The sequence below is a fragment of the Saccostrea cucullata genome, unplaced genomic scaffold, assembly GCF_032062105.1.
Source record: "Saccostrea cucullata isolate Sc308-1 unplaced genomic scaffold, CSIRO_AGI_Scuc_v1 ctg965, whole genome shotgun sequence".
In the NCBI taxonomy this organism is placed as follows: Eukaryota; Metazoa; Mollusca; class Bivalvia; order Ostreida; family Ostreidae; genus Saccostrea; species Saccostrea cuccullata.
In genome coordinates this window covers 87,160-103,014 of record NW_026928551.1, presented here as the reverse complement: position 1 = coordinate 103,014, position 15,855 = coordinate 87,160, and the positions used below count along the sequence as shown (strand labels likewise).

General features: G+C 33.9%; 1 protein-coding gene across 1 annotated transcript in view; it reads right to left on the bottom strand.

The window, feature by feature from the left end:
- Positions 1 to 15,855, bottom strand: part of LOC134277931 (pre-mRNA-splicing factor ATP-dependent RNA helicase DHX16-like) — a 41,176-nt gene that overhangs the window by 12,099 nt on the left and 13,222 nt on the right. The window contains exons 4-10 of the mRNA XM_062760230.1: positions 11,989 to 12,151; positions 8,281 to 8,453; positions 6,843 to 7,064; positions 6,561 to 6,675; positions 3,370 to 3,552; positions 2,591 to 2,701; positions 1,997 to 2,112 (exon numbers count right to left, since the gene is read on the bottom strand). Coding sequence (XP_062616214.1) covers positions 1,997 to 2,112; positions 2,591 to 2,701; positions 3,370 to 3,552; positions 6,561 to 6,675; positions 6,843 to 7,064; positions 8,281 to 8,453; positions 11,989 to 12,151 — 1,083 coding nt within the window. The remainder of the gene's footprint in view (positions 1 to 1,996; positions 2,113 to 2,590; positions 2,702 to 3,369; positions 3,553 to 6,560; positions 6,676 to 6,842; positions 7,065 to 8,280; positions 8,454 to 11,988; positions 12,152 to 15,855) is intronic.

Sequence of the window (15,855 nt, the reverse complement as noted above, 5' to 3'; positions counted from 1 at the left end):
TTGAGAAGAAGATTTTTAAAGATTTTTCCTATATATTCCTATGTAAAACTTTGATCGGCCATTTTGGCCCCACCCTACCCCCGGGGGTCATGATTTGAACAAATTTGAATCTACACTACCTGAGGATGACTCCACATGAGTTTCATCTTTCCTGGACCAGTATTTCTTGAGAAGAAGATTTTTTAAAAATGCCATTAATTTTTCTCTAATTCATAATTATCTCCCCTTGGAAAAGGGCCTGGCCCTTCATTTGAATAAACTTGAATCCCCTTCACCCAAGGATACTTTGTACCAAGTTTGGTTGAAATTGGCCCAGTGGTTCTTGAGAAGAAGATGAAAATGTGAAAAGTTTACGACGACAACAACGCCGACAACAACGACGACAACAACACCGACAGACAACGGACAAATTTTGATCAGAAAAGCTCACTTGAGCCTTCGGCTCAGGTGAGCTAACAATTAGCAAATTTAAATAACAAAACATATTAAATTAAATGAAATAAAGGCAGATTAAAGTCATATGACACATCCTCCGGTTGCTTCAAAAATTTTTCAGTGCTTCTCCACTAAAATTATGGTCTGGTAATCATTGTATGAATAGACTGACAGGCATATGAAAATGAACAGATGGACATGGTTATTTCAGTATACCTCCCCAAATATTAATGAAAAACTGTAAAGGGTCCACTGAATGTGAAACAAAAACTGATATGTGAAGAAATATTGGCCAAAATCATAAGAAATATAATGATAATCAGTGAATAGCAAGATAGCACTCGGTATTAAAATCCAATTACACTGTAAGCAATTTTTTTTTGTTCCCTATACTTTCCAGTGCTACAACACTAATGCATCATCACTATTAATTAATACAGCCCCACCCTTCCATCGAAACTATGTCAACAGGGATAAATCTAGGTTTTGGGAGGAAACCATACCCTTTCTGGAGAAATTGGGAAAATCATCCAGGGTTCTTGGGGTCACTGTAGGCCCCCAGGGTTCAGGGGAGCCCTGCTGGTGGGTTCAATTGAATTTCAGCATTTTTAGGACCATTTAGAGTGTATAAAATAGCAAAGTTTCTGAAATTTTTTTACTGTTCATTTCAATTTTTAATTATTGTTAAAGGGAATTTTTTTCAAAAGAAAAAAAAAGAATATTTAGGGGAAATTTTCTCATGGGGAAAAATACCAAATATCAGTAGTAAATATGCCCTAGATTAATCCCTGGTCAAGTTTGGTAGAAATTGCTCAGTGATTCTGGAGAAAAAGATGAAAATGAAAAAAGTTAAGGATAATGCAGACACAACTGGCAACAGACAAAATTTTATCAGAAAAGCTCACTGCCCAATAAAAGAGTACACTTTCAAACAATCTGAATGAAACATTTGCTCATTACAAAATATAAAAAGAAAAATTGATTCCTTCAAAATCTTGAGATTTAGTATCAATCTAAGATATGATTATATTACAACAATCTTAGGCCAACTACAACAGGTATTTGTAAGTATTCAATGAAGTTTGAGATTCTTTATTTCCATGGAGGATATATCTAAACGTAAACCTTTGGGACTGAGAATCACCAGTTTTCTTGAATATGAATATATAATGTAATGTTGGTTTATTGGATAAAAGATGCAATTCCTATTGTAAAACATACATGTATGAAGTTCCCTATGTCTTGCATCAAAAGTGTTTTAATATGCTCAATTTGAAGCTGTTTTCAAAGGAAAAATTGTAGTATTGTTTACACTGTATGATAAAACATCAAATTATAAAGAATGATTTTAATATCTACACAAGTAAAACAGGTATAAAATGGGTCGGAAATTTTGAGCTTTTTTATCAACAGCAAAGCCGTTTATAAAATGTTAACTGCCCCTAACCCATGTTATACAGTATAACTTGGGTAGCTATTAGATTGTATCCTTAAGTATACATAATTATACAGAATCAGATATAGAAGACAGAAAAATCACTATTTCAGATGTGACATATACCTGTAACTTGCCAGATCTGGTTCTCCCAAAAACTCACGAAGAAGCATACCATCTGTCATGTACTTAATCATGGTCCTCTCCGACGTACAGTCTTCAAATCGGATGCTGTAGCCTACCTGTTAAGTTTATCAAGTCATGTTTTTGAAAGGCTGTTTTTTTTTGTATTTGAGTTCAATATCTAAACCAAGAAGCTCAAGGGATACAATGCTTGACTGATTTTTAGATTTCTTCCCTTGTCTTTTTTCTCATGAAAAATTTTGATCCCCATGGTGACTTCGTAGGAGTATAGACCAAATCAAACTTGCATTCACAAAAAGGAATGCTTCAATATCATAAAGACTACCAAAGCTGGTTTGTCTGTTTTGCAAATTAAAATTTTTCAAAGATTTGTTTTACTCAGAAAAGCTCTCTTGAGCCTTCAGTTTAGGTGAGCTAAAAAACTAAACATATGAAGTAAAAAATATGTCACTGATACCATATTACAATATACAAATTTTGATATTAGATGAAATTCACTTGAGTCTATAGATCATGTGAGCTAAAAATGTTGCATCCATTTGTGGCACCCTTTTCTTACAGAGTACAGATATTTACCTCATTACCAAGTTTGAAGCCCATCTCTTCTGCTACTCTTGCTGCTACAGACATGGCAGCCACACGACGTGGTTGGGTACATCCAATTTTCATGCCATTTTTTGTAAACCCCTGACAACCGAAATTTTAAGTATTAATGTAATAGATGTATGAGTATGCTTACAAAATAATTCCTCTAATAAACTTCCCTATTCCCCCATGACATAGGAAAAGCAAATGGTAAAAATCAGCCTATGTGATATTGCTGATTTTTTGTCATTTTGTTTTACCTCATAAAATTCACCTGGCTTGGTATATTTTTCTAAAGTTTATATTACACCTTGAGCACCAAGCTAACATATTCTGAAATTTGTTTTCACCTGTAAACCTTTACTGAGTGAGATTTGTCTATATTTGATATTTTATTGAAATATTACTAATATTTTCAAAGTCTATTTCATATTCCAGTTCTTAGGAGAAAAAATTCTAAGAGTTATCCACTTTTCTAAACCTGTGACATGATGTTAAGTCTCCTCAAAGAAAATAAAATATCATCTGTCATCTATCATCTGTCCTTAAACAGTAAATAATATAAGACGGACTAGACAATTACCCGCAAAATTTCAATCCAAAGAACCTCATAAACTTCTAAAATCAAGTTATTAATAGATGTATAAATGCTAAATTTTCAACATTCAAGTTTTTTTTCAACTACTTACAACTATTTTAAACAGAATACCATGATTCTAACCAAGTAGTCAATTACAAACTGCCTTTACTAGTTTAAATACAAAACCTACTGCTTGATGCAGATACTGGGGTATCTGTGTCGTTTTGCCTGATCCAGTCTCCCCTTCTATGATGAGGACTTGGTGTTCATGTATGGCATCAATCAAGTCTTGTTTGAAAGGATAAACAGGCAAACTCTTCTGGGTTTCCTCTATAGTCATTTTCTTTCTTTGGGCATCTGTAAGTTCCTCATCCTACAAAAACCAAAAAAAAAAAAAGATATCTAAACAATTTGGAATAATTTCATATAAAATAAAAACTAGACCTGTCTTAATATGACAAATACGCTTGTTGGGACAACATTAAAGTGCATACCTTAAAATAGTTTACATGGAAATCTGTCACCTTGTACCCGGTAATACGATTATACTTCAAATTCTTGCTGAATTACAAGAACTAAAAGTAATGAGTCTTACAATATTTTACCTTGATTGATGTGACCTTATACAAAACAAGAGGCCCAGGGGCCACATTGCTCACCTGAACAAATGGATAGCTAAAAGTAAAAATCAGTTCAGTATTGAAAAGTTTAAATATAAAAAGTGGGTTCAGTGGAGCGGAGGGGTATTAGAACAAATTTAAATCTACACATTCTAAGGATGCTTTTGAATTAATATGACACATTATGGCTTTGCTGTTTATAAGATGATATTGTTTATTGATATAAGCTTTGTATTACTTTGTTATGATCCACTCTAATGGCTCCTCTATTCTCCTGATTGGTCATGATTTGAACAAATTTAAATCTACATTACCTTTTTTGATGCTTTTATATTAATGACCAATCATAGCTTGTTGTTCTTGTGAAAAATTTTAAGAATTTTTCCCATGTTCTCCTACGAAAAACCTTGATCACCCATTGTGACCCCACACTACCCCTGCGGGTCATGATTCAAACAAACCTGAATCTGCTCCTACCCGAGGATGCTTTCATATAAATATGACCAATCACAGCTTTGCTGTTCTTGTGAAGAACAATTTTAAAGATTTTTTCTATGAAATCCTACTTTAAACTTTGATCACCCATAATGGCCCTACCCTACCTGCAGGGGTCATGATTTGAACAAACTTTAATGTACACTACCAAAGGGTGCTTCCATATAACTTTGACCAATCATGGCTTTGCTGTTCTTGCAATCTGTTCTTGAGAAGATTTTTAAAGATTCCTCCTATGTATTCTTATGTTGAACTTTGATCCCTATTGTGGCCCCATCCTACCCTCGTGTGTCATGACTTGATCCATCTTGAATCTTGACTACCACAGGATGCTTCTACATGAGTTTCATCTTTCCTGGCCTAGTGGTTCTTAAGAAGCAGATTTTTAAAATTGTTCCTATGTATTCCTATACTAAATTTTAAACCCCATTGTGGACCATCTCTACCCCCCAAGGATCATGATTTGAACAAATTTAATCTACACTACCAGAGAATGCTTCCACATAACTATGATCAATCATGGCTTTGCTGTTCTTGAGAAGAAAATTGTTATAAGATTTCTCCTAATACGTATTTTTATGGTAAACTTTGATCCCCATTGTGGGCCCACCCAACCCCCATGGGTCATGATTTGATCAAACTTGAATCTTCACTACCAGAGGATAACCCTAAATTAGTTTCATCTTTCCTGGCCTAGTGGTTCTTGAGAAGATTTTTAAAGATTTTTCCTATGTATTCCTATATTAAACTTTGATCTCCCATTGTGGCCCCACCCTACTCCCTAGGAGTAATGATATAAATAAACTTGAATAAATATTATCAAAGGATGTATGCTTCTACAAGAATTTCATCTTTCTTTGCTCAGCGGTTCTTGAGATTGAAAAAAATTTTTTTATGTATTCCTATGTTAAATTTTGATCCCCCATTGTGGATCCATTCTAGGCCCAGGGATCATGATTTGAAGAAATTTGAATTAACTCTACATGAGGATGTTTCTACATGAGTTACATCTTTACTGGCCCAGTGATTCTTATTTGTAAAAGATGCCATTAATATTTCAGTAATTCATAATTATCTCCCCTTGGAAGAGGGTGTTGCTCTTCATTTTAACAAAGTTGAATCCCCATTGCTTAAGAATGCTTCGTGGCAAGTTTAGTTGAAATTGGCCCTGTGGTTCTTGAAAAGAAGATGAAAATGTGAAACAATGATGACGACGACAACAGACAAATTTTGATTAGAAAAGCTCATTTGAGCCTTAAATTGGCTCAGGTGAGCTAAACAGCATGCATTCTCACTATATGATTTACAGAGCCCTATCCTAAAGTTAGCTGGTTAATCAGCAAACAGTGCTAATATCTGTAAGCAAAACTGCTACTTGGTCAAACTGACAAAAGTGAAGGGAAATGTTATATAAAATATTATATCATTTTATTTCAAATACAGATAAATGTATTTCAACAAAAAAAACCCAGACTTTTTTAAATTACAGTTGGTTTTTCAAACCTGATCTAATACGCAAGTTTCGAGATTATCTCCCTTGGTGCGCTCTTTCGTTGAGGAGGGGAGTTTCGTTGCCACGTAAACAAACAGGTGGGACAGATATTTATATATTGGATACATTGCATCATAGGTATACTGGTTTATCATAACTACGTGATTGTTGGGATGCACTCTTCAACTGGAGAATAATCGAATTAATGTAAAGGCGTCATTTTTAAAGGGAAGAAAACGTAACAAAAAAGAAAATATCAGTGGATGTGAGACTTTTCAGACAAGGGAAGAGATATGGACCTCTAATAAATACGGTACAATGCATCTGATCATTGCACGTCTGCAATCTAAATGACATATTGATTCTTTTATTTCCTTATTACAACTTCAAAAAACCCACTAACTTTTTAGAAAGTGTTTGCACAATCAAGAAAATCAATTACGTTTTTTAAAGACTACGACGTTTCTTTTGTTTTTAAGTACCCTATAATTGAAAGTAGATTTGTAAATATGCATAGCTGAGCTTGATAAACTCATCAAATACATCACTGCTTAACATTATTATCTTTCTATCACATTTAATAAATTTTTAAAGTCATAAATATCGTTCATTTATTTATGCACGTTTGTATACAGAAACAACCTGTCCCACGTCCATGCTGAAATGTATACTTTTTGCGCCTCTATCGTAGGAGAGTTACAATCTCGAAACTCGTGTATTGACGATCTATAGATACAATGTAATGTTCATCTTGGTGTCTACAGAATTACAAACCTGATCTTTTCTAGTCCCTGGCATTTGTAACACTTGCACAAACTCAATTTCCTCATCCATAATAAAGTCATATTCCTTTTGTTTGCTTTTGGCCTTGGCATCTTTTGCCCCAAACCTGTTTTCAAAAAATGTAAGCATACCTTATAAACACTAATAGAAATGACCTGTTTACTTCACAATTATAAAGAAATATTAATCTTGGTAAGAGTTTTGTTTCCTATCAGAGGGTAAGTGCACCTTAAACTGATGATAGCAGAGATAATATCATTAAAATGAACGTACTTCATAATAGCTGCTCCTACATGCTCCTCTTCCCAGCGTTTCTGTTCATAATTGGGGCCCTTCTCTGTAAGATCTTCCTCATATTTATCGGACGGCTTTACGTCATCTTTTGGCATATAATACCGATTCACCTTCTCTATCTCACGAGCTTTGTGGTGATCTTTAGCTAATGATAGGACTGTCTTCTTATATTCTCTTTCTCTTTTTTCTCTTTCTGTAAGTCTAGAGATAATTTAAAAGTGACATTTATCAAGTAAGACGACAATAATCAGTCTTAATTTTCTAAATTGTGAAGGAATAAAGTAGTGTTCCAGGTATAAGACTAGTATGGATCACCAACTTCCATTAGTCAGACTCCTATTTCAAATACTGTAAAATATTACATTTAGCAGTGTATTCTATTTAGCGATTTTGGCAGAAAGCAGTGTCTGCAAGTTCAAGTACATCGCTAAATGTCTTGCATATCATACATTTACAACTAGCACATTCAGATAGTGCTAAATCAAATGTACGCTAACATGTTGAAAGTTTCATTTCCCCTAAATATTGTACACGCCAAATGTAATACATTTACAGTATATGTACAGTTTTTCTGTCAAGAAATTTTGAAAAATCATTTTAAATAAAAATTTCAATAAAGCTTGAAGTGTTAAAACAGTTTGGTTAAAACATGTAATATCAGCTGATACTGCACTAAGTCAAGTTGGGCACTTTAGAAAGGGGTTTCTCTTTTTAATATTGCAGATTTAGCTCTGGTGAGCTACAAGTCTTACTTTGTGTGTCCAAATAAGTACTCCTCGTCTACAAGTCTTATGCCCTGTTCACACGGAGAGTTTAATTTCGAATTAAATGTAAAGTTACTGCGAATTAGCTTCGCTTAGTGTTCACACGGAGAATTTAATGCGAATTAGTTTAACTGGAATTAGTTAACTGCTCATTGAATAACTTCGCATTAGCTCTGTGTGAACGCAAAGGGAAGCTAATTCGAATTCAATTCTGACACAAGCGTAATGGCAAAATTTAGTCAAATACCACCTGTCGATGGTCAGCTATAGGTACTTGTGCTTTTTTTGAGTGAAAAACTAAGGAAAATTTTGTTAGTCATTAAAATGTGTGTACAGACACTGTGACATTATGTCAAATGGATTTGCTTCTGCAGAAGGTGACGTGATTTGCAAATGACGTCATAATAGCCGTGTTAACGCCGGGCTGCAGAAGTAAAATTTTAATTCGCGTTAGTTTACTTCGCATTAGCTGTCGTGTGAACACAATTTAATTCACATTAGTTTGATTCGCATTAGTTTACTTCGCATTAATTTACTGGGAATTAAACTCTCCGTGTGAACAGGGCATTACTTTGTGTTGCCCAATAAGTACTCCTTGTCTACAAGTCTTACTTTGTGTCTCCAAATAAGTACTCCTCATCTACAAGTCTTACTTTGTGTCTCCAAATAAGTACTCCTCATCCATCAGTTCTGCTTCCAGGTCCTCTAGCTTGTCTACATTCCTCTTTGCCAGATAAGTCCTTCTAGACTTCTTCCTTAACTCAGGAATGATCTTCTTCCTATCTTCTGCCTCCATCTCAAGCCTCTTCCTGGCTTCTTCATAAGCCTGAATAAATACAGTGCAAAACATAGATGCTATATGCCAAAATGGAATAAAATTGGTTCAGTGATCTGGTTCAGTGATACTAGTGAAGAAGCTGAAAAATATTCAAATTTTAATGTCCAACAGATGACACATGAAGACAGACCAAAACTAGAGGTACTGTGAGCAATGAGCTCACTAAATGATACCCCCCGCCTCCCATAATGTCCATGTGTTGCTATATATTGTTTTACGGTAATGTGTAAAGAGGAATAACTCGTCCTATGAAATGATCCAGAAGCTTCTATAGGTAAACATGTAATGGCAATGTCCATGTTTTGCTATGGAAAACCTAACATACGTGTCGAATAAAAAAGTAAAATAGGAGGTGCACAATGGCAATATATAATAGAGATTCTGTGAAAGTTTCATTAAATTTCACTCAGTAGTATAAGAGGAGTTGCGGATAAGAGATAAAGTGTAACAGACGGACGGACGGACGTACAGACGGACGGACGGACGGACGGAAATCCCGATCACTATATACCCTCCCACTTTTCAAGCGGGGGGTATAACAAATAGCAATAGTTCACCTGAGCAACCTAATTATACCTATTAGATACTTTTGTTTTAAAGGTTTCCTGGCATATAAAACCTCAAATGTTTGAAACAGTCCTTTTCTTCCTGAAGCATCCAAGGTTTTGATATAGTGGCCTCAAATAATTTCACTGCTTCTTGTATTAATGAGAACCCTTCATGCCGAAATGTACCCTACTTAGGAATTGTTTTGAAAATAAGAGGACTAGACTTATATATAACTCATTCTTCAATACTGGTGAATTTTTAAAACATATTTTTTTTTGTCCTTTATTTTCCAATAAACTAGAGGTACTGTGAGCGATGAGCTCACTAAATGATACCCCCCGCCTCCCATATGGTTATAACTGGTGAAAAAGTCCATGTTTTCCTGTGGCCGGGAAACCCAAAATATGTGTCGGATCAAAAAGTAAAATAGGAGGTGCACAATGGCAATATGTAATAAAGATTCTGTGAAAGTTGCATCAAATTTCATTGAGTGGTATGAGAGGAGTTGCGGATAAGAGATGGGTACCCCAAAGCGTAACAGACGGACGGACGGACAGACAGAAGGATGGACGGACGGACAGAGGTACAGACGGACGGAATTAACGATTACTATATACCCTCCCGCTTTTCAAGCGGGGGGTATAATAATGTGTAAGCAGATAGATTGATATTGATATGATTTGATACTTGTGCAAGGATATAGTATAAATAGTTTTATGGATATGAGTTGAGGAATAAAAAAATATTGATCATTGTTGTATTGCATTTAGGGGATTTCAATTGCAGAAAATGTGACATAATTTTTGAATAGGCATAAAGATGTTGTTTTATTTAAAAATAAAATCATTTGGCATGATATACGTGTACATTATCTTAGCATATAAATGAAATAATATATTTATTTTGTCAAACATGATAAAATTATCCTAATTATTTTTTTCTTAACTTAAAAATTTGTGGTTTATGTTCGTAACGCATGGTGTCCATATGCATTGAACTTTTTAACACCTCTCTACAAACATTAAATAATTTGTCAAGTTCAATTTCTGTGTTTAATTAATGAGTATGTGTGATAAATTATTTTTAACAATATGCTTCATGAACATAACTCAGTTCTTTTTGTAATTTTAAAATGATCTCTGATTGTAAAATGTTTGGTGTCTTGACCGTTATGAACATAATAGCTTTCAGTATGATTGCTAAAATAACAGCCAATGAATCATAAGTTTGGCTCAGGAAGTCCGTAGCAGTGGTATAATTATAAATTGAAAACGAAAGTAGAAAGGCTGCGCAGCTGTCTGCTAAAAAACATGGCGATGCTCATTGTGTCCATGTGGAAAACAAGAAGTTACGTACATAATAGATTCGGTAAGTATTTTTATATTGTATCAATTTTAGTGAATGTTTAACACATAGATTCAGTCATTGTATCTTTATACCATGTAGCTATTAATCGGAAACTAAAATATGTCGCTTATGACAATACAAAATGCATAAATCTGTCCGAGTCGAGTACTTTCGGTTTAACATTTGACTTTTGATTCGCGTCTTTTGTTACGAACATAAGTGTTTTTGCATTATTTGTATAATCTATTAATGATAAAGTTATATTGTACTATATTTTATTCTATATTTGCTAGTTTTGTTCTGTTCTTATCAAAGGATGAATACTTATTGAATATTTGTTTTAATATTGCCATATGATTCACGCAATTACGTTCGTAACAGAGACACGAAAACTTGAAGTAGTGACATAATTTGTACTTTAATTGCCTTCTTTCTGATTTTATCAAGGATATATAATAAATATTATTAAACAGCATATGTGTTGATTACATCATGTTGTATTTTGTTATATATATATTTTTTTCTTTCAGATTTACAAGAAATGACTGAATTATGTTCGTAACAATGACACAAAGATCCAAGACTCAAAAAAGAAGACCTAGGATATTTAGCAATCCATCTGACAATTTACTTGTCTGCATTAATTCTCTTTGAAAGCTAGTCTATTATTAAGCTTTGAAATGAAGTATTAAAAGTATTAAAGACAAGTGTTCGATTGTCTTGTTATATTTTTGTTCATTTTTGAAGCCTGATTCGGAGTTAGGTGTCCATGTTACTTACATAATTTCTCCTTTTTTGAAAGTAGAAATAAATTTGTGACTTTTTAAATAAATTCCATTTAATATAACATTAAACATGATATCATCATACCTTATTGATTACATTATTTTCATATTTTAACAACTTCTTAAATTCTAGTAATATGTTACTTGTTTAGTGCTTATGTAAGTAACGGTGTCCATTGGTAATCTTGGATATATTTTCTAATTATAATGGAATAAGACAGAAATAAGTCATGCAATAAAACATGCAAACTAGTGTTTATATACTTCAAAAAGGATTCACCAGAAAAGAATAGCTTATTGATTTAAAAAAACAGTCACTGTGTACACCAAGTTACGTACATAAAATTTCAGACATGCTTGTACATTTTGCTTGTACATGATAAACAAATGTTGTATATGATGACGATGAAGCTACACCTATCTCCTCTTTAAGACTTCAGATTATCTTCCCGTCAGTTTTTTTCAGAAGCAGGAAGGGTACTGACTCAAATAATATGCATAAATCATGAAACTGATTATTTTTAAAAAATAGCCCTTTGGTCACACATCTGAACTCAGTACTGAAGAATGAGTTATTTACTAATTCATCATCTGTTGACTTTGAATGCGGTACTTATACATGTATCTGATTTTTCTACTTTTTCCTTCTCAGATAGTTGTTTGATGGGAGTGTTTGGCTTCATAGTTTTCAGTTATGGTCTAGTCAAAGCAAAAACCCAACAGATAGGCAGACAGATGCACAGATGACAAAGTCAATACCATAAAATGTCTTCCCAAAAGTCAAATGTTGAAAAAATGCTACAAACCATAATCCTACAGAAGTGTCTTGCATCAGTCCTTACCTTTTTCTCTGATTTAGACATGATGGATCTTTGTTTCTCTTTATCCTTCTCTTTCAAACGATTGGCAAACTTGTCTCTCTCATCTAAATCCTTGAGGCGTTCCTTCTCCATTTCTTCCTCTGAATCATCATCAGTTTCATCTCTGTCATCGTCTCTATCTAGACTTAAGTATAACATTTGGAAACTCCATATCAAATATTTGATCAATGTTATTATTGTAAGGCAACTTTTTATAAGGAAATGGCTCAAAAAATATGCCATGTAACGAGATAAAAAATAAATAAAATGTATGTAGAATTGTACATGAATGTGTTGAAATATAATACAATCTGTACACCATCTTTGCAGATTAAGTTGTTTCTGATCTGCTACTCTTCTCATAAACCCTTGGTCTATTATTCCTATCCCCAAAATGTAAAATCATTATATGATCTCTATAATCACAACATTAATAGAAATAAATTAAGCATTTCTAAAAACTGAATTATTTAAAAGATTAGTCCACATGCAGTTATCTAGCAAAAGTAAATTTATTACTTAGGGTGCCAGTCTGTATCTGCTATATAGGTATGTGCACATAAATTTATAAAAGAGTCAAAAACAATTGTGAATTTATCCTCATTGTGTAAAACTTTACAATAAATTAGCGGATTAGTTTAACTAAATCAACGAGAGGACCATGGTTGCCTGAGTATCATGTAACAACTTTTCAGCAATTGAACTTGGGTTCTTGTTATGAACCAAAAGCCATAAAATTCACAATTTTGAAAGAGGCATCATTGTTTATCATAATTATACTTATGCTTACTTTGGTTACTTAATACCCAGAGGTAGATCACAGTAACAAAGATAAAATGCATTTCAACTTTATAACCACCAGGTGTGCACCTCGTCTCACAAGAACCCACTGACCCGACCCTGGGGCCACATAATTCAAAATTTTGAAAAATTTTATCATAAATTTTATTTCATCATCAACGTTTGATTAATATACCAAAAAGCAGATTTCAAAGCATTAATTAATTTTCAGACTAAGTATCCCCCTCCCAGATACCCCTTACCCAGAGGCCCTAAAATTAATCTTTTTGAAAGAGGCACCTTTCTTCATCAGAAATATATACAAAGATCACTGGCATAATACTCAGGAGCAAAGGAAAAGATTTTCAAATAATTCATGCATTTTCACTATATAATCATTAGATCCCCGTCCTAACACCAGAACCCCTGACCAGGGGCCCTGAAATTAAAAAAAATTGGAAGAAGCATCTTTCCTCACTATAACTATGTACTGTACATAGTTCATTGGTTTAATACCCAGGAGCAAAGGAAAAGACTTTTAAAAGAATTCATGCATTTTCACTACCTGGTATTTAATCAATAGAGTCCCGCCCTAACACCAGAGTCCCTGACCCCAGGGGCCATAAAATTCACAATTTTGGAAGAGGCAGCCTTTTTCAACATTACCATGTACTTGGAAAGTTTATTAAATACCCAGGAGCAGAGAAGAAGATTTTAAAAGAATAAATGTATTTTCACTATATTATCAATAGAGCCTGGCCCTAACACCAGAACCTCTGATCCAAGGGCCATGAAATTCACAAATTTGGAAGACATTCTTGGTCATCATAACTTTGTACTTAATGGTTAATTTATTTCATACCCAGGAGCAGAAAAGAAGATTTTCTAAGAATTTATGCATAACACCAAAACCCCTGACCTTGGGGCCATGAAATTCACTATTTTTGGAAGAGGCAGCATTATTCAACAAAACTGTGTACTTGGTTAGGTTATCTAATGCCCAGGAGCACAGAAGAAGATTTTCAAAGAAATAATGCATTTTCACTATATAATCTATATAGCCCCGCCAAAGCACTAGAATCCCTGACCCATGGGGCCATGAATTTTACCATTTTGGTAGAGGACTCAATACTGCTTTTGGCCCCACCCCTCAGGCTCCATAAAGGCAGTGATCATAAAATTCACAATTTTGGATCCCCTTTACCCATAGAGGCTTTGTTCCAAAATTGGTTAAAATTGGTTGAGTGGTTGCAGAGAAGCTGAAAATGTTCAAATATTAATGGATGATGCACAACGGATGAAAACAGATAGTCAATTCTAATTCCAATCACACCTTGAAAGAAAAAAATCGCAACTTAAGATATATAGCACAATAGGCTATAAGTCTGTAAGAAGAATAGTGGATCAGAAACACTTAGCTAACAAAGATGCTTGTCTATTAATTTTTAATGGAATCAGACTAAACAAGATGTGTTTGTGAAACACTATGCGCCCGGTGGCAACAAAGTTGAAAAAAAAAATTTTAGCATATAGGTCACAGTCAAGGTCACAAGGTCATTGATTTTGGTGTCATGTGAAAGAACTTGATTAGTGAAGTAAACATACCAAATATGAAGTCTCTATCTCGCATGATTCAAAAGTTATGGTGAAGCTTCAAAAAAGCTATTTTTAGCATATAGGACAAAGTCAAGGTCACAAGGTCATTGACCTTGGTGTCATGTGAAAGAACTTGATTAGTGAAGTATGCATACAAAATATGAAGTCTCTATCTCTCATGGTTCAAAAGTTATGGTGAAGGTTTAACAAAGCTATTTTTAGCATATAGACAGTTTAGACACAGTCAAGGTCACAAGGTCATTGATCTTGATGTCATGTGAAAGAACTTGATTAGTGAAGTATGCATACCAAATATGAAGTCTCTATCTCTCATGGTTCAAAAGTTATGGTGAAGGTTTAGCAAAGCTATTTTTAGCATATAGACACAGTCAAGGTCACAAGGTCATTGATCTTGATGTCATGTGAAAGAACTTGATTAGTGAAGCATGCAAACCAAATATGAAGTCTCTATCTCTCATGGTTCAAAAGTTATGGTGAAGGTTCAAAAAAGCTATTTTTAGCATATAGACACAGTCAAGGTCACAAGGTCATTGACTTTGATGTCATGTGAAAAGGGCCTTATTAGTGGAGAATGCATGCCAAAAATGAAGTCTCTATCTTTCTTCGTTCAAAAGTTATGGCAAAGGTTAAAGTTTGCAGAAAAAAAAGCTATATTTAGCATATAGTCACGATCACAAGGTGACCAATAAATCATGGTGTCATTTAACCCCTTCCATGGCAAAGATTTTAAGCATTTCTAGACAAACTGGTATTAAGATTTCAATGCATTTTTTTGAGTATTTCTTGTAATTTTTGTATATCCCAATGTATATATATTCTGACAGCAGGTATTGTGTAGTTACTGAAAATGATTATAAAAATATCATTTCAGTTGCCATGTCAACAAAATACACCATAATCATGCTGGAATTTCCATAACATAACCTGTTACCCCTGTATTGATTTTGATAATGGCGAAATCGCTCAAATAGTGCACAAAGTTTAACTCAAGCCAGCAAAAAACTGGTACAACCAATAAAAAAAATTCTGTATATTATTTTATCGTAATCATTTTCTCTTTCCAAGGGTGCAAGATTTATTCTGATATTTGCAGTATTAACAAAGTTATGAATGTTCTTTCACACTATACTCGTTTTTCAAGTCAGATGCGTAGAAAGGCGTATATGCCATGTAGGGGGTTAAAAGAGCTTAATCAGTGGTGTAAGCATACCAAATATGAAGTCTCTATCTTTCTTCGTTCAAAAGTTATGGCAAAGGTTAAAGTTTGCAGAAAAAACTATTTTTAGCATATAGGTCACATGCAAGTTCACAAGATCATTGACCTTTGTGTCATTTGAAAGAGCTTAATTAGTGGAGTATACATACCAAATATGAAGTCTCTTTCATTCATGGTTCAAAAGTTATGGCGAAGGTTAAAGTTAGCAGACAAACAAACAAACAAACAGACAGACA